Source organism: Malus sylvestris, chromosome 14, assembly GCF_916048215.2.
Source record: "Malus sylvestris chromosome 14, drMalSylv7.2, whole genome shotgun sequence".
Taxonomy (NCBI): Eukaryota; Viridiplantae; Streptophyta; class Magnoliopsida; order Rosales; family Rosaceae; genus Malus; species Malus sylvestris.
This window is the reverse complement of record NC_062273.1, coordinates 401,185-429,119: the sequence shown is the minus strand read 5'-3', so window position 1 is coordinate 429,119 and position 27,935 is coordinate 401,185. Positions and strand designations below refer to the sequence as shown.

Sequence of the window (27,935 nt, the reverse complement as noted above, 5' to 3'; positions counted from 1 at the left end):
CTTGACATATGTCCACTAACATGGACTTGACTTCTCTGCCCTCTCAGTTCCCATACCTTTCTATTTGTGCGATCACGGTTAAGTCACGTCAATATTTTATATAACTATTGTTTTTTGTCTTATTATCTCTATAAAAAAAAACAATATAAAATATTGAAGTGGCTTAAACGTGACTGCACAAAATAGGAGGGGATGAGAGTATGGAAACTAGGAGGGCAGAGAAGCTGGGTCCATCGTTTGGGGTTGGATCGCAGAGTCTGAGATTTACAAACTCGAAAAACATAAGCATCAAGGGAGTGACGTAATTGAACAGCCAGATATTCCACATTGTGATAAACGGGTGCCAAGATGTTGAGATTGAAGGCGTCATAGCGAATGCCGCCGGAAATAGCCCCAACACTGACGGCATCCAGGCAACATCGACTGCCCTGTTCGAGTAATAAACGTCTATCGCACATTTGAGTGTAGCCAAACAGGTTTTGTGCATCAAAGTTTGATTCCCTTGAATCTCTTCAACGGTTTTTAGGTTAGATTAATTAGAATATCGCTAGCGTAAAAACGTCTCTTTTTATCCTGATGCAATGAATTACAGGGATCAGGTGTGAGAGTCAGCGACGTATTGTACCGGAACAAAATGGATCAATCACATTGTATCAATGTAAATGTAAACACTTCTGGCATTGTTCAACCAGATGCTTGTTTGTAATATTCAAAAAACAAATTAACTAGGCATCTAGTACTTTATCGAAGATGATTGGAACTAAAAACTAAGAACAAAATGGTTAACAGAGACCCCTAAATTATATTTCTCGTCCCCAGAGTTTCATCTCATATACCCCTAGAATATTATCATAACATGCATAACAAACACTGAACACAAATGAGAAAAAAGAAAGGACTAAACCACATTTATTAGGTTGTTTGCTTTCTGTTCTGTAAGCAATTCTTCTTTTCAAACAGATGACTTAAGGCCAATGATACCTGTCGAAAATCAATATTACCAATATTAGGAAAGGGTGTTGCAGACGAAAAGGGGGAAGGGGAGAAAAAAGAGCGAAAATAGAGACCCTACTACTGAATTTGATATAAACAATTTGTCAGCAACAACAAAAGGCTAGAGAAGTGAAATACATACCACATCCAACTCTTGCTCCTGCGTTCCCAGTAGTCTTGCTAAGTTCATGTCCACCTGTTCAATCAGGGATATATAGACATCGGGGTTAAAACATCGATGATATCACTCTTGTGCGGAGATGAATCAGAGATCAACCCACAACTCTGTCATTTGCACTAAAAAACGGAATTATGAAATAACTGAAGATGCCCATGTAATTTATTTACAGAAAATGCAGAAGCCAAATCAGTATGCTGCTTTATGATTTCCTAACATCATACTAACAATTGCAGCACAAACTGGAAAAAATCATCTACAGGGTTTACGTCTTGTTATGAAACGTATATGATATGACTTTAAGGGCTACTAAACAGGTAAAGTCACCAGTTTTTCTGTTAAAACTTAAAGTCACAATTAAGTCCCAAAAGATATGCAAGAAAAATTATTTCTCAAGTATGAAGGGCTACTGAGACAACAATTTCTAATTTGAATAACAAAAGGTGGAAGAGCTCTTCTTAGAGTGTTCAGTGATTGGCACAAACTTTACAAAAGTGAAAGAGAAATTTCACAGCAAAAGAATAACCATAATTGAGTCTTAATTATCATGAGATTGTCGTCTCCATGATATAAGCTCAAGAAGATGCTTTGCAAAACCATAAAGCACATTCATGTTTATTACAGTATCTCCAATAGCCTTATAGGGTTAACGACTTCAAAATTAATAATTTTGAAAAACCTTACAAAGTCTCATAAGATTTTAATTCCATGAAAAGAAATTCATTGCAGATTTGGAACTAAGTGAATTAGAATTAAATACCAAGACAAGCTAAAACTCTTAAAAGATTGATACTTTGACACAATGTTAAATAGACAAATTTTGGCCTATTACCATGTACCGAAAAAAAGTTATATAAACAAATATTGATCCCCACAGCGTAGTTATTTGCAACTAGGAAGTGTCGTAAAATCAGTAGCTGGTCAAATGCCAATTGATACTGATAATTCAGATTCAAAAACTTGAGTGATCAAGTAATAATAATATGCACAGTTTCTCTGATGAATTAAAACTTCACCTCTTCACTTAAAAACAAAAAGCAGAAGTAATTGTCCATTAGAAGCAAGAAGTGACAAGAAATTTGTAATCAAGGGCTAGATGCCTCAAAATCATATTGTGTACCATGTGAAATCCCTTTTGAGCGAAATAATCATGGAATAGGAAAACTTAATGCTTTCGTGACGAATCATCAAAGAAGATACCAAACTTCACAAAGAGGTTGTAGTAGCCTAAACGTGATAAACAAACAATTGGCCAATCAAATTTTACACACTCACCTTTACCAAGATCATCAGGATCAGCGTGCACTACAACTGCTCGCCCAAGAATTGAATTAGGTCCGCTTAGTGGAATCTGTTTGGGTTAAAAACTGAACTTTAGGCCCAAAGTTGGAGTCGGCCCAAAAGGAGGCCTGGAGGAAGAGAAGATCAAAGCCCAGCCGAGGCTTGGGAAGGCAGGAAAGGGCCTTTTTCTAACTTGATACAATTCACAAAGGCCACTTGCCTACCTACCCAAGGATCAAGTGGTGTAGACTGATCAGACTGCACAGCCCATAAAGTACTTTATGGTGGCATTACATGTAATAAAGTTGATGAGTCATCACCCTCAGACCGCATTCGGGCAAAGCTGTTGCTACAGGAGCCGAACCGAGTAGTCTATAAAAGGAGGAAGAGAAGACAGGAATAAGGACACTCAATCAAACAAACAAAAGCACAAACTCTGCTCAAAAAGCCAGATTTGCCTTCAAACGAAGCTGTAGTCAGCCCAAGCTTTCATCCCCCTCGGGATAATCTTTTTCCTAAACTTTGTAATAGCTCTGCTACCTTGTTCAAACTTGTTGTAGTATCGATTCACCCTTTTGTATTCTCCTTTCCCCTCTCCACCTAAGCTTTCAGACCTTTGACAGAACCACAAAGATAGGGACCTGCAAGACGATCAGCCTTAATTGATAAGGTTTAATCTTGCTCGACCTGCTTTGTTCTGTCTTTGTCTTTTCTTTCTTTAAAGTCTAGCGATATGTTGTATGTTTTTAGTTATATGCAAGTTGTTCCTAGCAAAATCACGATGACAAAGCTTTCTCAACACTTGGATCTGATTTAAATATATCTTCAATGCTTAAATTAGATCCAAGCCCTAAGCCCGCAGGCATGTAAATCTGATTAGTTTAAAAGTCCTTGGCCTCAAGGCATAAAAAAGAACTTTATGTGGACTTAACCCATCCACGACAATCCTTGATAAACGAGAAGTCTGAAGTTACTTGGGGCGCAAGTAATCGACCTACCTTATAGTTTTCTTTCTATTATATCATGATTATCATAGAACGCTTAAGCATGGGATGGACTCGAATGGAAAGCCTCAAGGCCTACACCTAAGGCCCCACAAAGGCATCCATTTGGATTCATCATATTCAGCGATCTTAGGAGTCTAAGCATAAGAATGAACTCTGATGGGAAGCCTCAAGGCCTACACCTAAGGCCCCACAAAGGCACCCATTTGGGTTCGTTCTATTCCTTGGATTCGGGTAATCAGAAATATAATAGTTAGAAGACTCCGACAATCACAAGAATACATATGATGCGTTCGAGTACTGGTTTAGTTATGTATGGGAAGCCTCAAGGCTTACATTTAAGGCCCCACAAAGGCACCTGTTATAACTAAACACGGTTTCTTGGATACATATATATATATATATATACAATGAAAGAACGACAACCATTTTACATCTGCCATGCTAAAGATGGCAGTGGCACGCCTGAACACCTAAATGTTAACCTTGATTATGAGCCTCAAGGCCTATACCTAAGGCCCCACAAAGGCACCTCTCAAAGTTAACACTGTCCTTCTCTTTCATCCTTGCCCGAAGAGCCTTGCCCGAAAAGCCTTGCCCGACGAGTCTTGCCCGACGAGACTTGCCCGACAACGCCCAGAAACGAAGCAGAAGTCCGACAGCAGCCCTCAACCAGCGCCAACCTCCAGGGGAGCTGTGTGCTCGTCGGCCAGGAAACACCCCCAGCGGAAATTCCTGCCACGAACAGAATCTAAGATTCATAAACAGCAATCCAAGGACATATGAATTATGAATAATCTCGTAGCTGCCGATAAGCCTATGACATGCATATACATGCGCTTCTTCTACCAATTCAATCCTTTATCCATAGAATAAAGTTAAAGAGTCTAGGCATACATATTTCTTCGTATTCGTATTTCGACTTTTACAAAAGGGAAAGAATTGTTACCAGCCAGTCCTGGAGAGAAACCTCAGCAACTCCTGCGGAGTGAGTGAGAGTGCAACTTTAGTAGAATGCTGAATTTATTACACACAGAAAAGAAAAGCAATACTTTTTCATAGTTGTTAATACCATCTGGGCCGGCAACAATGTTACCCAAATCGCCGGCGTGACGCTCCTTATCTGAAGGAGCTCCATGCTCCTTCTTCAGTGGATTAAAATGAGGTCCTTAAACATCAAAGATTAAAAATTTGAAAAGTCCAAACCAGAAAGCATCCACCAACGAAAACAAATAGTAGGAATCAAGTAAAACCCATTGAAGAAACAAGAACCACGTCCTAGATGCAATGAAAAATTACATTAATTGAAGAATTTAAGCAGAAATTAAGAGAGAGATACCAGTGGAATTGCAACCATTGGAGGTATCACCAAGAGCATGGATATGGAAACCATGAAGGCCGGGAGAGAGGCCACTAATCCTCCCCTGTATGTGCGTAGGCCCTCCTGTTCATCATTCAGTTGATTTCTGGTGAAACAGTAGGGAAAAAGAGAAAGAGAGAGATAAGAGAGAGACCGGTGGATGCCTGACGGAAATGAAGGGAGCCTCGGACGTTGGAATCTCCGGTCATAAGAGCCATCGCTTTCACACTAGCCATTTGATTCCCTCCGCTGCTTCCGCTGCCCCTTATGCCGTTTTTCAATTTTTTCATCTCTCATATCTTTTTTTATTTTTTATTTCAGGCTTTTCAGCTCCCATGCTGCTATGCTATGCATGTGATAATACTAAATGATTGAATATTAGTTAAACGTTAATTAATGTTTTATTGATGATATATAAGTTAATTTGTAAATTTAATTTAAATTTCTAATCTCTTTAACATTATCCTTTCACATAATATACAATTTTAACCATTTAAATTTTTATTATTTTCTGGATAACATAAGAAGGTGGATCATCCCAAAAATTAATTTAGATAATCATCACATCATCAAATAACCGAAGATTTTTCAATGTTCCGCATAATATTGTCTTGGTATATAAGTTTATAACACAATTGATTGAAATCTATTTTTTCAAGTACTATTACACTAATAATTAGTTGGTGCATGAACCTTCTTTACCCATCACCCTTTTATAGCACATCATATGTCACATTTATGGTATCCATCTAGCACAAGATTGGGCTTAGCCAATTAGTTAGAGCCACTAAGTTCAATTTTATTATTTTATAATATATAATGTAGAATATTCCAATCTTACGGATGACGAACTTAATATTAATTTATTCTTCAAAATTTTACTGTAAATACTAAATAGATTGAATTACCCATCACCTTTTTATAGCACATCATATGTCACATTTATGGTATCCATCTAGCACAAGATTGGGCTTAGCCAATTAAGTTAGAGCCACTAAGTTCAATTTTATTATTTTATAATATATAATGTAGAATATTCCAATCTTACGGGTGACGAACTTAATATTAATTTATTCTTCAAAATTTTACTGTAAATACTAAATAGATTGAATCAAACAAAAATCATAGAAATGATACAAAGTTTAAATTAGAAAATAGTTTTTGAATTTTGATGTGTTACATATGAGTGAACGGGTGAGTGTAGATCTAGAGATCCATCCCTTTTATCTAATTCTTTTCATCAAACAATTCAAATCCATGAAATTTGATCTAACAGCTAAAAATACGATCACACTTTAAAAGTTATAATAACTTTAGCTGTTAAATCAAATTTTAAAGGTTTAGATTGTTTGATGAGCATGATTAGATGAAAGGGATCCAACCTAAATCTAGAACCACTAATTATTTACTTTACCAAAAACAACTAGTAATTGATTATAACTTTTTACCAAAAAAAGCCATACAACGAATAATTTATATTCAACAACTAAAAATAAATAATCATTTCAGTGGTTCCTCTGGATTGTTTCTTCTTCTTCCCGTATTTCTTTCCTGTGTTGTTTCTCTGTGTTTGTAATTGGAGAGTGAGAGAGAAAGATGAGGGAGATAATAAGCATACACATCGGACAGGCAGGGATCCAAGTTGGGAATGCTTGCTGGGAGCTCTACTGCCTTGAACATGGCATTCAGCCCGATGGTATGATGCCCAGGTATGTATTTATCTCTCTCTCTCTCTCACACCCCCTGAGTTTCTATGATTTTTTTCTTAATTTGAATCCGTTCCTGTGAAAAAACCAATCCTTTTTATTAAAGTAATAGTTTTTGGGTTTTGGTATTCAATTCAATATGGAAATTGGGAATTGAGTTATATTTATGTTCAACAAATCTAGCGGATCAGATTTGGATTAACCTAAATGCAAAATGGTTTCTTGCTACTTCATTCATGAAAACTAAAATGTGGGGAGTTTATTTGTGATTGAGATCAATTCTTTTTGCTTCCTTTGATCCGTTTATCGTTGCGTTTTCAATTTAGAGGAACCTTGATTGAATTCTGGAGTTAATCGAGGAGAAAAAAAAATCACCTTTTAATGTTAGCTTCCTGTCCAGATTTGGAATGTTGGATTTTGTCTTTCTTGGAATTTCAATCAAGTTTTGGCTCTTTGTGCTAATAGTTTTGCCTCTGGTGAGATCAAACTAGCAATCGCGGTGGCTTGATGCAGACTGTCTTGTCATTCAATCTATTAGATGAACACATGCAATGTGTTGATTTCATATTTACTCTTTTCCTTTCTTAATTGAAACTCAGACGCCCTCGTCTGTTGCTAATGTGCAAATATCAACAAATGTCATGATCTCTTAATGCAAACTATGTGGTGTCAGCTACATTTAACTTATCACAAGCTCAAACGTATGCTTAAGATTAAAGATTTATTGATACCTTTCCTATGCAATTCCCTACTGGGGAATCAGAATATTTGAATTGGCAAAAATTTCTAGAATTTATGTACCCCCAAAAAAAAAAACAAGGTAGTAGGTATGTAACACGTTTTACATCCTCATAGTTTGGTTATGCAAGTTATTTTTCATTCTTTCCAATGCACTTGTATGAACTTGTCTGTGTGTTCACATCTCCCTTTTGTGGGTTCCCGTGCCACGTATATCCATAACTGGTATTTGGCGGGGTTGTGAATAGTAATATAGTTCTGATATTTAGAACAACTGCTTTTCATTTTGTTTTGTTTATTTCTTCTTTGATATGTGGACTAGTTCATTGGGTAGTTACTTAGTTACCGCAAAATTCTTATAATCCCTTGTACCTGTGTAGAAGGATGGATTATTAATTTTTAATTGTATTTGTGTGAATGCAGTGACACCTCTGTCGGCGCTGCAACCGATTCTTTTAACACCTTCTTCAGCGAAACTGGTTCTGGAAATCATGTGCCCAGAGCCATATTTGTTGATCTTGAACCGACGGTTATTGATGAAGTCAGGACTGGGACTTACAGACAACTTTTTCATCCCGAGCAACTTATTTCTGGCAAAGAAGATGCTGCAAACAATTTTGCCCGAGGACACTACACAGGTATAATTATGTATATTGCACTGTCCAACTGGCATTTCCATCTATTACTTTAGTTATAACTGGTTTTCTGAATGCTACAGTGGGGAAGGACATTGTGGACCTGTGCCTTGACAGGGTAAGAAAATTAGCCGATAATTGCACTGGCCTGCAAGGGTTTTTGGTATTCAACGCTGTTGGTGGTGGCACTGGTTCTGGTTTGGGTTCCTTACTTCTCGAACGATTGTCTGTTGATTATGGAAAGAAGTCCAAGCTCGGTTTCACGATTTATCCTTCTCCTCAGGTACATTACTTAGAAAAGTGCAGGATATGGTAATTGGATAGATCTTAACTGCTAAAACTAGTATTTGTGAACGCTTGTCTAACTCGTCTTTCTTCTCTAAATTTTGTATGCTGTACCTGTTTCAATGGTTTACTGCGACAAATTAGTTCTGCTACCTCAATAAGCAAAAAACTAAATCTGATAAAAAAGCTAGTCTACAATTATAAGAGACATGTTTATTCTTACCAGAAGGGCATCAGAAATGATGGTCAGAAAGATTCTCAGAACCTAGACAAGAAGACTTCTTTGAGAATATAAAATTTTTAGTGGCTTGCATTCGGTTAATGTTCACATTTTTTAATATTTTTTACCTTCTGATTCTACTTAATGGTTTTTCAGTTCTTAATGTAAAAATATGCACGCCAAGTCTGAAACTAGATATTACATCTGGAGAGACAACATAAGTGGTGTGCGGAAACTTAGGAAATATTACTGTTTGAGAATAAAATCTTTTGAAGGTTCTCCCTTTCATCTGCTTCCACATAATTAGCTCTCTTAATTTTCTTGAACCATTCATGTGCGACTGTCTACAGAAACTAATCTTAAAATGTGCAGGTCTCCACTGCTGTGGTAGAACCTTATAATAGCGTGCTCTCCACGCATTCTCTCCTTGAACATACAGACGTGGCTGTGCTTCTGGACAATGAAGCCATTTATGATATCTGTAGGAGATCTTTAGACATTGAAAGGCCAACGTACACCAACTTGAATCGTTTAATATCCCAAACGATATCTTCTTTGACAACTTCGTTGAGGTTTGACGGTGCCATTAATGTGGACATTACGGAGTTTCAAACTAATCTGGTTCCATATCCTCGTATCCACTTTATGCTCTCATCTTATGCCCCTGTAATCTCCGCTGCAAAGGCCTACCATGAGCAACTGTCAGTTCCTGAGATCACAAGTTCTGTATTTGAGCCCTCAAGTATGATGGCCAAGTGTGATCCTAGGCATGGGAAGTACATGGCATGCTGCTTGATGTACCGTGGTGATGTTGTACCGAAGGATGTAAATGCTGCTGTAGCTACCATTAAGACAAAGAGGACAGTTCAGTTTGTGGACTGGTGAGTAGACACTTCATGCATCTAGTTTCATTAAAATATAAACCTAAATAGTATTCGCACCAAAATTGATGAGATGGATGTTACTTTATTATTGATTTCAATATTTCAGTCCTTGTAGTTCAAGCAATGGCAATGACGTTTATTTATGGTCATACATGTTAAGCTTAAGCTGTATTAATGCTGACATCTTCTTAGTATATCTCTAACACGTTTGTGGGTTAAACATGTTTTTGATATCGTACTCTCATTGTGTATACATTAATTTCTTATGCTCTGGTAGCAATATTAATGGTAGGAAACCCTTGTTTGTAGACAAACTGGATTCAAAATAGCCGTCTTAAAAGGAAGGATGCTGGGGTTTTCATTGCTGATTATTTGACTTCATAAACTATTTTTTTGTTGTCCCTTGTGTTTATCTGAATGGTTGCTCTATATGGATACTTTCAGGTGCCCAACTGGTTTCAAATGTGGTATTAACTACCAGCCCCCGACAGTTGTACCAGGTGGTGATCTTGCCAAGGTGCAACGTGCAGTTTGTATGATAAGCAACAACACTGCAGTAGCTGAGGTCTTCTCCCGAATTGACCATAAATTTGACCTTATGTATTCCAAGCGGGCATTTGTGCATTGGTATGTAGGTGAAGGGATGGAGGAAGGTGAATTCTCAGAAGCCCGTGAGGATCTTGCTGCTCTTGAAAAAGACTACGAGGAAGTTGGGGCAGAAGGCGCTGATGATGAAGAGGAAGGGGAAGATTACTAAACCATAATACTTTGGGATTCCCTTCAGAAGCAATCTGTCTATCCTGCTAGACCTCTCCATTATTTTGTTTCTTATCTAGCTGTGCATTTTTCTTTATCCTTTTTTCTTTCGAAAGACATGCACATTGTGTTTTGGTTCTGCCCTTGTGATGGTTTTGGAAGTACGTTTGCCGTGTATAAGTAATCAACTTTTCATTACTTGGAATGAAATAATGTTGTCTTTGAAACAATTGAGATCTGCCCAAAGCTCGAGACCTGTATCTTAGACCCCATGTTAACGAATGGTTGTAAGTGTTAATCGGTTAGTAAGTTGATATGGCAACTCTGTGTAGGTTGTCTCCACAATATGATGTCATGATTTGAAGTGTTCATTTTTTGGTTCTCTTTGCTGAACTGTTTTGGACCACAATTTCAATAACCTTCAAATCTACCACAATTACTCCGCATGGACGAAGGTGAAATTGCCCACGATTTTGTCGTAACGTACATCTCCTCGGAGTTTCTTGTTTTGAGCTGTAGAGAAATTAGGGATGCTTACTTTATAACAAATAAGATATCAATTACATTCGTTGAGGTAGCTAGGAAGCCTTTGAATAACATTAAGTGTAATTAACTTGTCTCCATGTATGTGTGTGTGTGTGTATGTTCCAGCAGATATCGATCTTGAATTAAATCTGCAAGAATAAGTTAATACAAATAAATTTCTGATCATCTTAATCTCTTAACAGTTTCTCAGTCGACAATTGCAAGAATAATTGAAGAGAAAGAGAGATCCAACTTCCGTGCATGGCCACCAACAACAAAACCTTCAATTCAACTGATCCTAATTAATTAGCAGAACAAAGAACACAGCGGCGGAAGATCCCAGAGCGCTTCGTTAGGATCATGAACTGTTTCCATATACTCTTGCATCCCATTCATTGCATAAAGCGAAGCCGATATCTGTCTCTCCACTTTCAACCTTTCGAAATCCATCAGCCCCGAATCAGCTTCACCTGCCGTACAAATAGTACTAGTAGTAGTCGTATTACTCTCCGCAGAGGACAAAGCAGCAGCCGCCTGATGTTTCGGAAACTCAAACGCTTGTTGAGCAAACGAGAAGCAGTCAACCCCCGTTTGATATGACCCCCATGAAGGCAGGTTGGATTGAGAAGTATTGGAGGAAGAACTCAACTCAAAGTCCTCGTTGCAGTTTCTCAAATCCGGTTTGTAGACATCGTCAAACAGCATAGAATTATCATGAAACACCTCGCTCGAAAGGGAAGTTGTGTCGCTGCCGCTGCTAGTTGAAGTACAAGTAGTACTAGTACTACTTTTACGTACTAGTTGTTTAGACGGAGGCGGCAGATGATCATGATCAGAACTAGTACTAGTAGTAGTGCTAGTACTACTGCTTTGGTGTTGTAGTAGTGCTAGTTGTTTAGTGGCTCCTCCTCCTCCTCCTTTTTTCGTGTTGAGTAAATTCCGAATGCGAGAAGCGAGAGGGGAGTCCAAAGATACGTGGGTGATGAAGTTGGTTCGAGCGTTTGAACCGCGAAGAAGGCAGGCGGCTTCATCATAAGAACGGGCAGCCTCCTCCGCGGTCTCAAAGGTTCCGAGCCACATCCTTATTTTTTGAGTAGTGCCTTTGATCTCGGCAACCCATCTCCCCGAAGGCCTCTGTCTCACGCCGACAAACTTGTTTGCGTTGTTGTTGCTTCTACTATTATTATTTCTTCCCTTCAACTTCCCTACTTTGCTGCTGCTTTTTGGAATGCCTGCAGCTGCAAAGGAAACTTGCTGCGGCCGTTGGAACTGAAACTCCATTGAAATTACTTTGCATGCAAATTAATTAAAGAGAGAGAAAGCTAGTGTTGGATTTAAGCTAGGGTTTGATTTAAGGAAATGGAAGAAGGGGAGGCACTCTTGTATTGGCTAGCTCTGATTGGCTGCGGGGAGCTCGTCTGCATCTCCTTGTTTGGTTGTGGGAGCGGGACTTATATATTTTAGGGGTTTCTGAGTTTTCTATGAACAAATTGGTTGTTTAGGAGCTTCTCTACGTCCTTTTGTGTTTGTTATCTTATGAAACACATGTTTTAAGTTTAATGTAGGAAAAACATGTGTCACAAGAGACTTATTTACTTTTCCATTTACACCCTTTTCCGCATTTCACAATTAAAAGATTATGATTCTTCATCTTATGCATATTAATAAATTGGGTATGTAGTTTAAGTATTTTAGAGTGTTAATCGTTATACTCGAGTTTTTATATTCAAATCATCCCTCCTACATTATCTCTAATTGTACCAAAAAAATAATAATACTCTTACGCACAATACTAAGCTGAGTAAACTTTTATGTGCAAGAATAAATTTTTTTAACTACTTTAGCTATAAACTCTCGCTAATGTGTCAATATTTGTTGATCATTTTTTTTTTATATACTTTACAATGTTGCTCATTTCTTCTCCACCAAATGTCGCCTATTTACCTCCTAAAAAAATGTCACCTATTTACAAACAAACTAGAAACTAAAGAAAATAAAATGAGGACTTTAAGGACATAACACATAAGGAGAGGTTTTGCCATTTAAGATCCCGTAGGGCACCAAGTCAAGCACTTGACATAAAAAAGGTCGTCAAGGCACGACACGCTGCCACTTGGAGGCACCAAAATCATCTTCTAGAGAGTAACAGAAAACGAAGAGAGAGAGAGAGAGAGAGAGAGAGAACGCATCTTGAAATTTAGGTATAAGACAGTCATATGAAACAACTTGCATCTTCAAATGCATGGTTCATCGACAAAACATAAATCACCACACAAAACTTGGGAAAATTCTTCCGTTAGAGATCTGAATTAGTTTGAATTAATATTTTTATTGTGATTCCATGAATTCAAATTATCCAATGCTCGTGATATTTAATATTACATAACATGAAATGAAATTCTTAAACTTTGTTCACTTCCTCAAACATTATTGATAGATTATTTCTTTCAATAAACATAGATATATCATATATAACGGTGATCATCATCACTCTCAACATTAGATATAACATAAGTTAATGTTGAAAAAATGGTCAAAAACTATTTCACATCATACTACTTTTTATGTAACAAACTCTTAGGCCACGAACTGAATTTATAGAGTTCGATAGGGAAAATAATTTTCACATACTATTATTATCTCTATGCATACTTATGTTTCTAACCTTTTTTTTTTTTTAGAAAGGGACATAACTGGTGGCAAGCCACTATTATCCACCCTTACCAGAGGCCGGGAAGACTCACAGAGGCATTTCAATCTTCCTCTGATTACAAGTCTGGCTTCCACACCAGCAACGAGTTTCGAACTTAAGACTTCTAGTTTTAGGGTCGAAAAAAAGTAAACAAAAATCAATGGCCTGTTGTAAACATTAGTGTGTAAAAAATAAAGAGTGCATAAATATCATTTGAAGATGAAGGGCTGGTTTGATATTGCTGTACTTTGAAGAAAAATTACTTCTACTGTGCTGTGAGAATAAGCTCATTTTTTCTGTTTCACGTTTTCAGCTTTTTTTTTCACCCAAAACTATGAAAATAAGTTGTTTTTAAGTGTTTACCAAACACCTTTTTGAGCTCAGCTTTTTGGACCCGGCTTCTCTGCCCTCTCACTTCCCATACACTCCCATCCCCTCCTATTTTGTGCGGTAACAGTTAAGCCACGTTAACATTTTATATTGATTTTTTTTATAGAGATAATAAGACAAAAAGCAATAGTAATATAAAATGTTGACATGACTTAACCGTACCGTGACCACACAAATAGGAGGGGAGGGGAGTGTATGGGAAGTGGGAGGGCAGAGAAGCCAGGTTCCAGCTTTTTTTTATACCCATTTTTTATAAAAGCACCACAATACCAAACTAGTACGAATTGTGACCAGGACAAGCTCGAGCAAATGGTAAAAGCCCACTCATGGTCACCAGAGTGGCCACAATCTACTCTCCTTGAAGGGCCGACGGGGACATCGGCGCATTTTCGTTTGGGTTCGACTCGACTCTCGTGCTAAACCCAAAAGCAAATGTGCAAATCCAATTTCATTTTGGGCTCCAAAAACAGGGACCCAAAATCCTTATGCATCGAAACCGTTGATGTTGAATCTAACGGTTACGGTAATCTTCAGTTTTTTTTTTTGTCCGGCCGACGCAAAGGATAAAACGAGAAATGCAAGAGAGAGAAAGAGGAGGACAGAGAAACAAGACAGGAAAGGAAGAAGAAGAAGAACAAGAAGAAATAATTCACAAAAACTTGAGAGGAGAAAAACAGAGAGCAACACCAGAACAACAGCAAAGACGGAGGAGGCGGAGAAGCGAGATTTACAGAAGAAGAATCTCCATCTCCATCTGGGCTTTCATCGTCTTGGTGAAATTTGCTGGAAAATCCTCAAAGTTCTGTAATTTACATTTAAACATCTCATCGTAAGCTTCCTTCAACTGGTAAAATTTTGATTATTTACTTCTGGGTTTCATTTGGGAAGATGCAAGTTTTTATTTTTATTTATTTTTATATTTAATTTCTGAATTTATTTTTGCAGGTATGGAGACGGAGGAAGAGAGGAATAATCAGAGAGCTTCAGAACCTGAGTTTTTCCTGCAGTGGGGGAACAGGAAGAGGCTCAGATGTGTGAGAGTCAAAGGCTCGGAAATCTCAGCCGAGAGATTCAAATTCAATGGTGGCATGTGCAGGACAATCACATCGTCTCGGATTCATCGCTTTGCGGTCTCCACTTCCGGAAAAGACATCTCTGGTTTTCAATCCAATCGCCTCACCAGGTCAGAAAATTTCACATGATTTCTCTGGCTCACGCCTACCACCTGTGTGGTTTTACGAGAAACTAAAGGAAAAGAAATAAACAGAGAATATGAGCCAATTTCTTTTGTTATGTGCTCGTTTTTACATGGATTTTCTTTTGTGATATTATTTGGATCCCAAGTATTACTGTATTAATATAATTCCTCAACCTTTTCTCCGACGAATCGAAGGGAGGTGAGTTATTTTCCGGAGAAACGGAATTGATAACAGAAGGGAAGTGATTTCTGCACACCCGTTTTCTCCTTGCACACCCCTGCCTTTGAATTGAACAGATGAAATGAGAACAAAGCGACATGAGTATACACCTGGTGTGTATAAGGAGAAAATGGGTGCACGCAAATCATTTCTCTAACAGAAAAAATATATTTCAGTTTAAAAGGTTTCAATGTTATTGGATTTAATATATAAGGAGTTTTGCAATTAAGAATCAATCGGAACATGATAAGTGGAGCCGTTGTCGAGCAGTTCAGGGTTGTTTTGTTCTCTAATTGAGCTTTTGAAGTGTTTTGTTATGAAACTTGTAGTTGTCAACCTGTTTTTTTTTTGTCTTTCTAATTTACTAAATTTAGTTTGTGGGTCTGTTTGGTTTGGTTACAGGAATTCTGACGGGGCTCTGCTCCGGTGTAGCGCAGGTGAGAACCGAAAGTCATCTTCACCGGAGAAGGAGGAAAGGTACTACACCAGAAGAGGATCTGTGGGTGTGGATGAGAGTTGTAACGGGAATGGGAATGGGAAGGTTATGATGGACGGAAACAATGTTGAGGACCGGGGGCTTGTTTGGCCAAAGCTGTACATCACTTTGTCGAGCAAAGAGAAAGAAGAGGACTTTTTGGCCATGAAGGGTTGTAAACTTCCCCAGAGACCCAAGAAAAGGGCCAAACTCATCCAAAGAAGCTTACTTGTAAGCCCTCCTGTTAGTTTCTCTGCTAATTAATAGATATGAAAGTGGATTTTATTTTCCTTGTGTGGCTATGCGGGTTTAATGTTAGCTTCTGATACCAATTTTGGTTGGTATGTAGTTGGTGAGTCCCGGTGCATGGCTGACTGATATGTGCCAAGAGAGATATGAAGTTAGGGAGAAGAAAAGTACTAAGAAGGTAGTTGAACTGGACATATCTCATAATTTGCTGCATCATTTTTCTTTATTTTCGAGGGGTATTCGTATTCGTATTCTGATATTTGGTTGATGTTTGAATGATGCAGAAATCAAGAGGATTGAAGGCTATGGGGAGCCTGGAAACCGACTCGGAGTGATGGGTTGTTGAAGCAGAAGACTGTTTTCTTTGTTTTGTTTAGAAGATGAATGTGAAATGTATGTGGAGTGGTTAGGCTTTTGTTAGAGTAAAAAGGGTTATCGTAAATTACTAAATTATGTGTTGTATACAACTGTGAGCAATGTATCAATCAATTCTTTTTTCGTTGGTCAGATTCTTGGATGGTAATTTTATATCATCAGCCGTGGATTATTTTTATGGTCAATTGTATTGTGTAAATACGGAGAGATTTTCCGGGAAGGGGCATCTGTGTTGCGAACCGAATGCAGGGGTCCTCGGAATGTCTTGTGAGGACGGGTGATGCGGCACCGGAATCCTTACCCTAGAATTTCTCCGAAGTCCTAAATATGGGGGGGGCTACTGCTGCAATGCGATACAGAACAAAGCCCTGGGTTTCTGAGTTGAAACGCGAAGCTACTCGAATGGCAGATTTGGTATCTATCAAAATAATGACTCGGAAAACCTAATGAACCCAATGCAAAAACCCTAGAGCAACCAACACCCAAAGCAACTTCGTATTCGGAAGAGAGTGCCCCGCAGGAGCCAAGGCATCCGTCAAGCGAAAAACACAGTGGGGTTGCTGGTTCCAAGCGTATTCTTAAATTGCAATATTGCATGATCCATCTGGACATTATCCATAAAAGCGCTTAGACCCCAACTTCTTGTAAATTCAATTCTCATTGAGGTCGATAATATTTTTTTCTTTACACAATCTGTCAAACAAACAAGGACAAGGCGGAAGATTTTACAGTCTGTATTCTACGTATGCACTATGCAATATCGTTTTTCAGCAACACGATTACAAGTTTGGAAGCAGTTTATGTGGATGCCGCAACCATGATTCTTACTATTATGCAAACTTTCTTTCCGGGCATAGAAACAAGCAAACTTCTGCAACGAATATCTCAGTTCACCTCTTCCGAGTTCAAATTTTTCCATCTCTGTGATGGCAGTTCCGAGGTGCTGAAACATCCTACAAAGTAAAACAGGATAAGAACATCTTAAAACAAGACGACTCTATGGGCAATTGCATCATTCGAAATTTAGATACGCGCACCTTCTTATATACTGCGAGATTAACTCACTTAAGGCTTTGCAGCCTGAAGCATCTCCACTATTAAAGTCTTCACATCCCTAAAAAGAGAGAAATAAAATCCAACTTCTTACAAAAAATTTAAACCAACTCAAAGTATGAAGTAAGAACATTTCAACCAGAACAAACGAATAACTATATCCTCTGACCAATGCGACGGACAATTATACCATGATCTATGCAGTACTACATTAACATAAAAAACCCTGTAGAATCTGGAATAGCTGAAGCACAAATAAATCAAAGATAAATCTTGACTTCCACAAAAAGAGGAATATTCATATAAATGAGAGGTCTCACTTTCGATTCTCTGCACGTCTAGGAAAAGGTATGCGGAGCTTGAAATTATTGCCCTGATAGCCAGCCTAAAATGAGAATAATAAAGTCCAAAAAATATCATGTCAAAATGGAAGAAATTTTATTGGTGATGTGTAGTATTTCAAGCACAAAATCTCATTTGCAGCATAGAGACAAATGCTTTATAAAAAATATAAAGGATGGCTATTAGCAATGAAAAGTTAAAGATTGGTAGTCACCTTAACATTGAAACCCAGGCTATCCAAGTCCAAAATGTAAGCAGAGTCCACCTGCCGAAAAACAAAATCACCTTGCATCAAACTAAACTTTCCCCACCCATCTATCTATATGTTCATATCTTGTATTATTCCAAAATTCCAAAATTCATATATGGATCTGGGCAATTCATGCAGAATCCTTCCAAAGTGTCAGCCTGGCATACACAACATGTATTGGCACAATATTGACACCATATTCATTGGTTTAGTTTCAACTAATGTGAGCAAAGTTGACATCCCCTATATTGAGAAGGAAAAGATGAAGATGAAAAGAAACACCTTTCCACCTAATAATATTAGTTTATAACAGTTGAAATTACCGGAATTGACATCGAATGTTGCACAATGGCTTTTGTATCATCAGCATGATCCCTGTTCATGTGAGACTTGGATGCAATAGTTTTAAGATTCTATTAGAAAAGACGAACAATTCATATTAAGATGAACCATAAAGCATGTAATACTAGTTAAGGAGTTAGTACTGCAACAGGCTTTGAAAACTGAGCTATTGGATCAACTTTTGCAGCTTTATACTCCTCACTTCTGAACTCTGAAAGTAAAAGTAGCGAATGTTAAGAAAACAGAAAAATATGAAATAAGGGTAACAAATATTTTGTAAATAAAATATCAATAAGAGGTGCTAAAAACAGAAAAAGAACAAAGCCTTGGTATATCTGTTTCAAAAGTCATCTACAGAGTATGAAATTATCTTTTCCAAGAGTGACAAGACACCAAAAAAGATTGAACTACAAACATTAGAAAAAATTAAAGTACCTCCTGATCCTAATAAGGCTGTTGCAACCCCTGACACGTATCGCACAACTTTTGGTTCAATGCGCATGAATTGGAAGTCGCCAAAGTCAACCTTCAGATTGTACGTGATTATTTAATACTGACTATAAAATTTGCTGCAACGTATCATCCATATACATTAATTATGCTTCGGAACAAGAATGTTACCCAGAATGCATTGGGATGCTTAGCCAAATATGCAGTGCGTATGGCTGCTTGATCCTTCTCGGAAACCTAAATAATTGTTCACAAAAGAACACCCATTTTCACTTGTTTGCAACCAGACAGAGAGAGAGAGGGAGGGAGAGGGAGAGGGAGAGAGTGTGAGAGAGAGAGAGCACTTCAAACACTATCCAAAAGTAGAAAAGTAGCCATTACTTACAGGAATAGCATCACCATGCAGCGTGACCACCAAATCAGTCCTATCTTCAGGGTCTCTAGCCACAAGCAATGAGCACTTGGGATTAAGGGAAAGGTCCTATTGAATCAACAAAAAAAAAAGCACGATATGATATGACATGGCATTGTTGATATCGGTGAGATTAACATGCAGAGAGATCCATACAGTGATAAAGTAGCAGCTTATTTTACTAGGCTGGTTTCCATGCTTGGAAGGGGTACATGTTTCTAGAGAAAATCATATGGAACAGATTGGAAGTTTTAACACATAATGCTTCTGCAGTCTTCCTTCCGTATGAAAGAAGGTTAGCATCATTTCAAGTGAAGAAAGGATGCTGCCTATGCATCTAGATAATATATTGCAGCTTAATTCCAATTTTAGCTTGAGTGAGCATTGTGTAAGAGCAAAAATCTCTTCGGAGAGAGTGTTTTCTGGGGCATTGAAATAGTGAGTGTATCAGAGTTTAACTTTGCATTTGGGTTGTGTTGATTTAATTCAAACTGTCTTGCATTCGTTATATTCCTTATGAAGAAGAAAGATCCCTCATGGATGTACCGACGTAGGGAGAACTTGCTGAACCACATAAAACTCATGAACATAATTTTTACTGCCTATCTATAAGTGCAATTGTGTATTGCTGTGTGGTGTAATTTCTCCTTTGAAACTGAGTTTGTACTTCTAAAACTCAACGAGTGGTATCGGAGAAATGTTATTTTGAGGTTTACAATAATTGTTATTCACCCCAGTGCAACAATAAGTTCAAAGTTTAATCCAACAAACCTTAGTATGAACTGCCAAGCTGCTAACTGCTAATATTGGAGATCCATCTGCATCACATGCAAAGTCAACCATTGATCCTGATGGATAACCCTCATGCTTCTGCACATTAAAGAAAACCAAAGAAAATGAAATAAGAACAACAAGGTCGTTGAAGTAATAAATACCATAAACATCAATCAACCAGAGTGGTTAATGGGAATATACTCGAGGTCATAAAATGATAACACTCTATGACTGTTAAAAGAAAAGTACTATCTATTCCCCAACCATGTACTTTGGTCCAGCATCATGATTTTGTAGCGCAATTACATGTTTTTTTTGCACACTTTTCATCACCGACCACCAGTGTGTCCTAAAATTAATTTTATTCAAAAATAAAAATAATTTCAACAGAACTTCAACATCATTAACTTGTTGGGAATCAAACTTTGATTGCTTCATCCCAAATTTTATAAGAAAGAATTATGATGCTCCACAAGGCCAATAGCCCCAATACTCATGGTGTATGTTATTACGAGAACCACCACAAAGACTACATCGTGCATAAACTTCCAAAAGCCTAATCACTAGTGAGAGGAACTGACATATATGTGAGATAATATTACTTTCGCGTAATTACTGGTTAAAGAAAGAGAGATTTACATAAGTGCATCCAAATCCATGAAATAATATGCCTTTCTGATGGATGATTAGTAGGCCTACCCTTAATCATAGACTGGGAGACATCTAATCTAAATAGGATTGCTATCTGGTAGTTCATTCGCATAATCTCCACACTAGACCAAGAATACTAATTGACCAGTCTACTGCTTACAAAGTGCAAGAAGGTCATGCACTAATCAAGAATCAAATAACAATGAAACACAAATTCATTTAAGAAAATAACGAAAAACACTGATATAGAAACCTGAGAAAAAGTGGAGAGTGTTCCACGAACACTACGATCAAGTAGAGTTCGGATTTCCTCAACTGCAGGAAGCCGAGCAGCCTTTTCCTGTAACAACAACCAAAATTCAACAGAGCTAAATCCTACATTCCCACATTCAATTTCCTACACTTATTGTCTAATAGCAATAGTACATTATTTATGTAGAACCTTTGAATATGGACATGTGATGCAGTACAAGCGTTCAACTTTACATCAAATTTTACCAAGTATTAAACTTTACCTGATGAGATTGAATCAACTGAAAAACATTGGCATCATCACCAGCTGCAACACTCTGATTCAACAAGAACAATTAAAATTAAAGCTTAAAATTAACAAATTTACATCAATTTTTTTCTCACTCAATTTCGAAATCATTCATTCATTCATTGCAAAATTAGATACAAATATATATAATCAAAAAATCAAAAAACCAATCAGAAAATAAAATTATAAAATTGGGGTTCATTTGTTTTCGCTGGAATCATAAGACAAGGGTACCTGAGTAGATGACTGAGCGGCGGCGGCGGCCATTGATAAACTACGAGGAAGAGTGGTTGGGGAGGAGAAGAAGGTGGAGGAGGGGCGAAATTGTAAGATGAGAGGGGAGTGGAGGTTATTATGGCCATTAAAGCGGGAGAGTAGGAAGGTCTGCCCCTGCCAAGGCGTCACCAGAGTCTTCAACATCTCTCTCTTCTTTCACACGCCCCGCGACCAAACTCTCTAACTCTTGTCTTTTTTATTCGTAAATGGTTGGAACTTGGTTGTCCACTTTTTACTTCATTTTGTTGTAAACATTCCTAGTTTAAGTATGATTGTGTAAATCCTAGATAAGATTTGATTCTAGTTATCCTTTCCTATTACAACTTGTATTACTTGGAGGAGAAGGAATATCTTCTCCCCCTTTACTACTATAAATAAAGGCACAATGTAGGAGGGATAACAACACACACATTCCCCTACAATTCTACAAACACACATCTCTCTCCTCTCTCTCTCTGCCGCCGGCCCTAGTCCATCTGTCAGATAAAATAGACCACAACACGTTATCAGCACGCTCCTACCGCTGCGCTTAGGAATCTGACGTTGGAGATTTTTTTTCTGCATCAAACCAGTTCATCCATATCATCACGCAATCAGGTTCTTTCCAAACAACGGCTTTTAACTCGATATTTTGCAAGCCCTGATAGCATGAACATTCACCATGATGCATGACCCAACTTTACGTTTTACGTATTTTAGATTCTACATAAATTGTGTATGCTTCATAATCAAAATTGCTACAATTATGTGAATTTGATATTTGTCATGAATTGAATCTTACATATGTACATGCATTGAAACTATTATTTGCATATGCATCAACGTAAATATGTGATTCATTGAATTTTACATGCATATAATTATATTTGAATTGACAATTTTTGCGATTGGGGAAATTAGGGTTCTAGTCGAACCCGTGCCTGTGCACCATGCAAGGCCGCAAGCCACCAGGCCCGCAGCCTGCGATGGCCCAACCCAAACCGAGAACCCACACCCGCAAGCATGGAACCACACGGTGCGTTTGAAGCACCTTGTCCCGACCTACGGCCTGAAGCCCAGGTCCTTGCTGTCGAGTCTTCCGACGCAACACGACCGGCAGTCATGCAAATTGGACACAACCCATCGTTTTCAATAACGATTCCGTGCAATTCCAGAAGAATTCCATGGGTTTTTTTCATTTGAATTCAGTTGAATTTTTTGGTTCTCTTTGCCCCGACGTCGAGATTTCATCTCCGTCGATGAGTACTTGGTTCTCCGACGACCCATGGTTTGCACAGATCATGGACTGTCCCCTGCACTGGCGCCGTCAATCAAAGACCGGCCTTCTTCCCCGATGGGCACACCCAGCTACGGCTGGGATGTTTTGGTCCTGCAACCCGAGCCCTAGTGGGCTTCAGCCTCTCGGCCCGTGCGAAAAAAAGATTTTTTTTGTTCTTGGGCCAGCCTAATGCGGCCCGCGCGAAAAAAAAAAAACAAAAAGAAAAGATTTTTTTGGTTTTCTTTTGGGCCTGCTTGATGCAGCCCTTTGTGAAAAAAAAAAAGAAAATTTTTTTTTTCTGGGAAGTCTGCCCGCAGCAGCCCAAAACCCCTGCTCACCCCGTGGGCCTGTAATCCCACCCGAGGGTCCTCGGCTTATATTTTTAGGCCCCGAGACTTTATTATTTAATTTTTTTTAAATAATATGGGTTTTTTTATATTTTCACCCACACTTTAATTTGGCCCCGAAGACCAAAAATAAATTAATTCACTTATCATTATACAATATTTCTGCATATATTCTTTGCATATTTGTTTGCATATATATTTGTGTTTGCCTGCAGGAATATATGAACCTGAAGTTCATAATTACTTTGAAACCCGAAGTTTCTTATACACATGCCTTGTTAGAAAACCCGAAGTTTTCACTTAAACATATCACCCATGAAAACCCGAAGTTTTTCATGCAAAATTAAACCAATACATGTCTATTAGAACCTGTATGTTCTACTCCTATGTGAATGGATTGATTTTTCTCCATTACACTAACCACATCTTGTCCATCTATTTTGTGATAGGAACATGTCGAACTTGAACAAACTCGACTTCACCACTTTGGAGGTTTCTGGAAGGAACTACCTCAAGTGGGTTCAAGATGTGAAGCTCCACCTCACTGTAAAGAACTTGCGTCCTGCTATTGAAGAAGCAACAGATAAACCTGTTGGCGAGGCTGAAAAAGCCACTGCTATGATCTTCATCCGAAGACATATCCATGACGCTCTACAAACTGAGTACCTTGCTGAGGAGGATCCACGTGCATTATGGGTCGCTTTGGCTGATCGTTTCGATCACCAAAAGGACATCTTCTTGCCTGAAGCAAGACACGACTGGCAGCACTTGCGCTTCCAAGACTTTAAGTCTGTGAATGAATATAATTCTGAAGTTTGTCGAATCCGATCACTTCTCAAGTTTTGCAATGAAACTTTGACTAAAGAGGATCTCCTGGAGAAGACCTACTCGACCTTCTCTGCTTCTAATATTGTCCTGCAGCAACAATATAGAGCTCAGAAGTTCACTAAGTTCTCGGATTTGATCTCTGTTTTACTTCTTGCTGAAAAGCAGAACCAGCTGTTGATGAAGAATCATCAAGCTCGACCTACTGGGGCTACTGCTGTGCCTGAAGCACATTATAGCACTAATCAGCACCCAAAACGCCAAAAGAGGCGTGGTAAGGGCGGCCAGAAGCCATCCTACCAAGGTCAACAGAGCCAAGGCCCATCCAAGGGAGGAAACAAAGCCCAGAAGCGCCCAAACCTCGCTCCCAAGGCCCCGAACTTCAAGAATAAGGGCAAAGCACCTGCCACAATGAATGACGATATGTGATATCGTTGTGGTTCCAAGGACCATTGGTCCCGTATTTGCCGTGCTCCCAAGAAGGTTGTGGATGCATATCATTCTCGTCGTACGAAGTTTGAATCAAACTTCCTGCAAGTGGACGAACCGGAGACTCCAAAGATGGAGGTTTCTGATTTTCAGGAGGATACCACTCCTATGGAAGATTAGAATCTTAGACATAGACTTATTTTTCAGTTAAAATAAGACAATTGGGGCCGAATTCCACCTTGTGGCCGAACCCCACCTTGTTTTTTGGTTGATTTTGAACAATTTTCCTTTATGTTTTGGATTATTAGTTGGCGATTTATTTTGGATATTAAGTTTTTTCCTTGAATAAATGAAATTATTTTGAATTGATACTTGTTTTTATAAACTTTTATGCATGTGACCGATTCAAATTAATTTTTCATTCTAGGTATGACTAGTGGGAAAGTTAGTTGTCTGGCAGATAGTGCAACCACGCATACTGTTTTGCGTGAACGCATCTATTTCACTAACTTCGTACCTAAGAATGCACCTCTGACAACCCTCTCAGGCCCATCCAACCTGATCGAAGGATACGGTAAGGCACATATAATGTTGTCCAATGGTACAATCTTGACCATTGCTGAGGCACTCTATTCTCCACGTTCCGGAAGAACGTTACTAAGTTTCAAGGACATTAGAGATAACAATTACCACGCTGAAACCCACGTAGAAAACGGAGTTGAATTTCTGTGCGTAACTTCCTACGAATATGGCCAGAAGCGTATTCTAGAGAAGATTGAGCGTAACCCGAGTGGTCTGTATACTACGACCATACGCCCCATAGAATGCCACTATGTGGCCGGCCCTACCACAGGGACCGCGCACGAAATTACACTTTGGCATGATCGTTTGGGACATCCTGGACGAATAGCGATGCGTCGTATCCTCAAAACTTCACACGGGCATCCACTAACCCGAAGCTTAGGTTCGATCCATGAAATTGCATGTCAAACATGTTCTATGGGAAAGCTTAATACTAAGCCTTCTTATGACAAGATTCGTTCGAATCCTCCCATTTTTCTACAACGGATTTAGGGGGACATTTGTGGACCGATTCAACCTCCCTGCGGACCATTTAGATATTTTATGGTTTTGGTTGACGCTTCTACATGTTGGTCACACGTGTGCTTGTTGTCCACAAGGAACGCTGCATTCTCCAAACTGTTGGCTCAGGTTATCAAGCTCAGGGCTCACCACCCTGATTATCCGATCAAATCTGTTCGATTGGATAATGCTGGAGAATTCACATCTAAAACTTTTGATGACTATTGCATGTCGGTTGGGGTTGAAGTTGAACATCCTGTACCCCATGTTCACACCCAGAACGGCCTGGCAGAGGCTTTCATTAAGCGTTTACAAATGATTGCTCGATCGTTGGTCATACGTACCAAGCTCCCGATCGCTGCTTGGGGCCATGCAATATTGCACGCAGCAAAGTTGGTCCGCCTGAGGCCTGTTGCGACACAACCATTTAGTGCCCTTCAGTTGGTCACCGGATGCGAACCCGACATATCGCATCTGCGCGTTTTTGGTTGTGCGGTCTATGTGCCGATCTCGCCGCCCTTACGTACAAAAATGGGGCCTCAGCGAAGGATGGGAATCTATGTCGGATATGATTCTCCTTCGATTATTCGTTACTTAGAACCTTTGACAGGCGATCTGTTTACCGCTCGTTTCGCGGATTGTCACTTCTATGAAACCGTCTTCCCGTCGTTAGGGGGAGATAAGAACGTCAACGTTCCTAATGAACGACGCGAATTATCGTGGACGACTCCCACTTTGTCTCATTTAGATCCCCGCACCGCTCAGTCTGAAGCTGAAGTGCAGCGCATATTAGATCTCCAGAGCATAGCTCAGAGCATGCCAGATGCTTTCACCGATCTAGCGCGCGTGACAAGATCACATATTCTAGCTGCGAATACGCCTGCAAAGATGGATGTACCAAATGTACGACGGACTACCCTCCTGGAAGCCCGGGACACCAATTCTGGTGATCCACGTACATTAGCGGCTAGCCAATCATCTGCCCCTACACAAAAGCGTGGCAGACTCCTTGGTTCAAAGGATTCACACCCCCGGAAGAGGAAAACCACGACACAAGGTCCTGAAGAGCCTACCGTGAATCTGACTATCGCTTACTCATTTTACCCAACTCATGAGGAAATTCTAGATTATGGAAGCGTCCTTGAAGAGACGAATCCTCCTCCCGAGAATCGTGAGATTTCGGTCTATTATGCTAGCTTAGATGATGTGTGGCGTAGAAATGAGATGATTGTCGACGATGCATTAGCATTTGCAGTAGCTACTGAGATCATGTTGAGCGATGACATTGAACCGCGTTCCGTTGATGAATGTCGACGTAGAGCTGATTGGTCAAACTGGAAACAAGCAATCCAAGTCGAACTTGATTCACTTACGAAACGTAAGGTGTTTGGACCTGTAGTTCCTACTCCTCCACATGTGAAGCCCGTTGGCTACAAGTGGGTTTTCGTTCGGAAGCGTAATGAGAAGAACGAAATTATGCGTTACAAAGCTCGTCTTGTAGCACAAGGTTTCTCACAACGCCCCGGGATTGACTATGACGAAACTTACTCACCCGTTATGGATGTGATTACTTTTCGATACCTTATCAGTTTGGTAGTTTCCGAAAAACTGGATATGCAGCTGATGGATGTAGTAACCGCGTATCTCTATGGGGATCTTGATACGGAAATTTATATGAAAGTTCCCGAATGACTTACATTGACTGGTTCAAATATTTCCAAACCCCGGAACACGCTCTCAATTCGGCTGAGGCGTTCACTATACGGTTTGAAACAATCCGGAAGAATGTGGTATAACCGTTTAAGTGAGTATTTGACTAGTCAGGGATATGTGAATAACGAACTATGCCCTTGTGTGTTCATTAAGAAGTCACATTCCGGATTTGCGATTGTTGCAGTATATGTCGATGACATGAATCTCATCGGAACTCCTGAAGAGCTCGCGAGAACTGCTTCGCACCTGAAGTCGGAATTTGAGATGAAAGATCTAGGTAAGACTCGATATTGTCTCGGCCTCGAGATAGAGCATTGTTCGGATGGAATCCTAGTACATCAATCGAACTACACCCAGAAGGTGTTGCGCCGTTTTAATGAGGATAAAGCGAAGTCTTCGAGTACTCCTATGGTCGTTCGTACGCTAGATGCAAAGCGAGATCCCTTCCATCCGAAGGAGGATGATGAAGAGATTTTGGAGCCTGAAGTTCCTTATCTAAGTGCGATAGGCGCTTTATTGTACTTAGCTCAATGCACTAGATCCGACATCTCCTTCGCTGTTAATCTTTTGGCAAGATACAACAATGCACCAACACGCAGACATTGGACTGGCGTGAAAGACATCTTCCGTTACCTTAAGGGTACTACGGATTTGGGCTTATTCTATCCCTACGAATCCTCGAGTGATGCCGCACCCTATGCTCATCGGGTTGATTCTCGCCTTGTTGGTTATGCCGACGCTGGATACTTATCTGATCCGCACAAGGCGCGTTCTCAAACGGGTTATGTCTTTACCGTTGGAGGCACCGCAATATCTTGGAGGTCAACTAAACAGACCTTAGTTGCCACTTCGTCTAACCATGCTGAAATTCTCGCCTTACATGAAGCAACTCGGGAATGCTTTTGGTTGAGAGCAGTAGTGGGCCATATTCGAAGCTCCTGTGATCTTCATCCCGCCGTTAATGCCCCGACGACGATTTTTGAAGACAATGCAGCTTGCATCGAACAGCTCAAGAAGGGTTACAT

General features: G+C 39.3%; 5 protein-coding genes across 10 annotated transcripts; 2 read left to right on the top strand and 3 right to left on the bottom strand.

Moving 5' to 3' along the window:
- Nucleotides 1-619: 619 nt before the first annotated feature.
- LOC126601010 (superoxide dismutase [Cu-Zn] 2-like) lies at nt 620-5,156 on the bottom strand. 5 transcript variants are annotated; one of them, XM_050267726.1, is made up of 7 exons: nt 4,971-5,139; nt 4,796-4,900; nt 4,529-4,624; nt 4,406-4,437; nt 2,447-2,522; nt 1,136-1,189; nt 620-981 (listed from the first exon to the last, which is right to left on the bottom strand). In XM_050267726.1, exons 1-7 carry the CDS (start codon nt 5,104-5,106, stop codon nt 953-955), a joined length of 528 nt encoding a protein of 175 aa, XP_050123683.1. In that variant the 5' UTR covers nt 5,107-5,139; the 3' UTR covers nt 620-952. The 5 variants fall into 5 exon arrangements, with proteins under 5 accessions (XP_050123683.1, XP_050123686.1, XP_050123685.1 ...); XM_050267729.1 differs by lacking the exon at nt 4,529-4,624 and having other exon boundaries at nt 4,971-5,143; XM_050267728.1 differs by lacking the exon at nt 2,447-2,522 and having other exon boundaries at nt 4,971-5,141.
- Nucleotides 5,157-6,309: 1,153 nt separating this feature from the next.
- On the top strand, nt 6,310-10,270 carry LOC126600995 (tubulin alpha-5 chain). Its single transcript, XM_050267694.1, has 5 exons — nt 6,310-6,525; nt 7,684-7,898; nt 7,979-8,178; nt 8,773-9,281; nt 9,729-10,270. The coding sequence occupies exons 1-5, from the start codon at nt 6,413-6,415 to the stop codon at nt 10,039-10,041; spliced, it is 1,350 nt and encodes a 449-aa protein (XP_050123651.1). The 5' UTR covers nt 6,310-6,412; the 3' UTR covers nt 10,042-10,270.
- Nucleotides 10,271-10,703: 433 nt separating this feature from the next.
- On the bottom strand, nt 10,704-11,966 carry LOC126600999 (ethylene-responsive transcription factor ERN1-like). Its single transcript, XM_050267709.1, has one exon. It carries the CDS (start codon nt 11,844-11,846, stop codon nt 10,872-10,874), a length of 975 nt encoding a protein of 324 aa, XP_050123666.1. The 5' UTR covers nt 11,847-11,966; the 3' UTR covers nt 10,704-10,871.
- A 2,256-nt stretch (nt 11,967-14,222) lies between these two features.
- Nucleotides 14,223-16,296, top strand: LOC126601006 (uncharacterized). Of its 2 annotated transcripts, none has more exons than XM_050267717.1 (5): nt 14,223-14,494; nt 14,593-14,830; nt 15,468-15,771; nt 15,890-15,967; nt 16,074-16,296. In XM_050267717.1, the coding sequence occupies exons 2-5, from the start codon at nt 14,595-14,597 to the stop codon at nt 16,122-16,124; spliced, it is 669 nt and encodes a 222-aa protein (XP_050123674.1). In that variant the 5' UTR covers nt 14,223-14,494; nt 14,593-14,594; the 3' UTR covers nt 16,125-16,296. The 2 variants fall into 2 exon arrangements, with proteins under 2 accessions (XP_050123674.1, XP_050123673.1); XM_050267716.1 differs by having other exon boundaries at nt 14,224-14,476.
- A 507-nt stretch (nt 16,297-16,803) lies between these two features.
- Nucleotides 16,804-21,480, bottom strand: LOC126600998 (uncharacterized). Its single transcript, XM_050267708.1, has 13 exons — nt 21,214-21,480; nt 20,954-21,007; nt 20,692-20,778; nt 19,785-19,883; nt 18,987-19,082; nt 18,773-18,838; nt 18,587-18,677; nt 18,295-18,362; nt 18,133-18,198; nt 17,774-17,824; nt 17,538-17,602; nt 17,202-17,278; nt 16,804-17,117 (listed from the first exon to the last, which is right to left on the bottom strand). Exons 1-12 carry the CDS (start codon nt 21,397-21,399, stop codon nt 17,230-17,232), a joined length of 978 nt encoding a protein of 325 aa, XP_050123665.1. The 5' UTR covers nt 21,400-21,480; the 3' UTR covers nt 16,804-17,117; nt 17,202-17,229.
- Between the last annotated feature and the right edge of the window lie 6,455 nt (nt 21,481-27,935).

Bases quoted from the DNA above. Each gene is read 5' to 3' on its own strand.
- LOC126601010 (XM_050267725.1), bottom strand. From the start codon at position 5,106: ATGAAAAAATTGAAAAACGGCATAAGGGGCAGCGGAAGCAGCGGAGGG. The intron at 4,901-4,970 runs GTCTCTCTCTTA...AATGATGAACAG, and splicing joins TTTCCGTCAGGCATCCACCG to GAGGGCCTACGCACATACAG. The intron at 4,625-4,795 runs GTATCTCTCTCT...TTGATGTTTAAG, and splicing joins CAATGGTTGCAATTCCACTG to GACCTCATTTTAATCCACTG.
- LOC126600995 (XM_050267694.1), top strand. From the start codon at position 6,413: ATGAGGGAGATAATAAGCATACACATCGGACAGGCAGGGATCCAAGTT. The intron at 7,899-7,978 runs GTATAATTATGT...TGAATGCTACAG, and splicing joins TGCCCGAGGACACTACACAG to TGGGGAAGGACATTGTGGAC. The intron at 8,179-8,772 runs GTACATTACTTA...TAAAATGTGCAG, and splicing joins CGATTTATCCTTCTCCTCAG to GTCTCCACTGCTGTGGTAGA.
- LOC126600999 (XM_050267709.1), bottom strand. From the start codon at position 11,846: ATGGAGTTTCAGTTCCAACGGCCGCAGCAAGTTTCCTTTGCAGCTGCA.
- LOC126601006 (XM_050267717.1), top strand. From the start codon at position 14,595: ATGGAGACGGAGGAAGAGAGGAATAATCAGAGAGCTTCAGAACCTGAG. The intron at 14,831-15,467 runs GTCAGAAAATTT...GTTTGGTTACAG, and splicing joins CAATCCAATCGCCTCACCAG to GAATTCTGACGGGGCTCTGC. The intron at 15,968-16,073 runs GTAGTTGAACTG...TGAATGATGCAG, and splicing joins AGAAGAAAAGTACTAAGAAG to AAATCAAGAGGATTGAAGGC.
- LOC126600998 (XM_050267708.1), bottom strand. From the start codon at position 21,399: ATGTTGAAGACTCTGGTGACGCCTTGGCAGGGGCAGACCTTCCTACTC. The intron at 19,884-20,691 runs GTTTCTATATCA...TTTAATGTGCAG, and splicing joins CACTCTCCACTTTTTCTCAG to AAGCATGAGGGTTATCCATC. The intron at 17,279-17,537 runs GTGAGACCTCTC...CTCTCTTTTTAG, and splicing joins AGACGTGCAGAGAATCGAAA to GGATGTGAAGACTTTAATAG.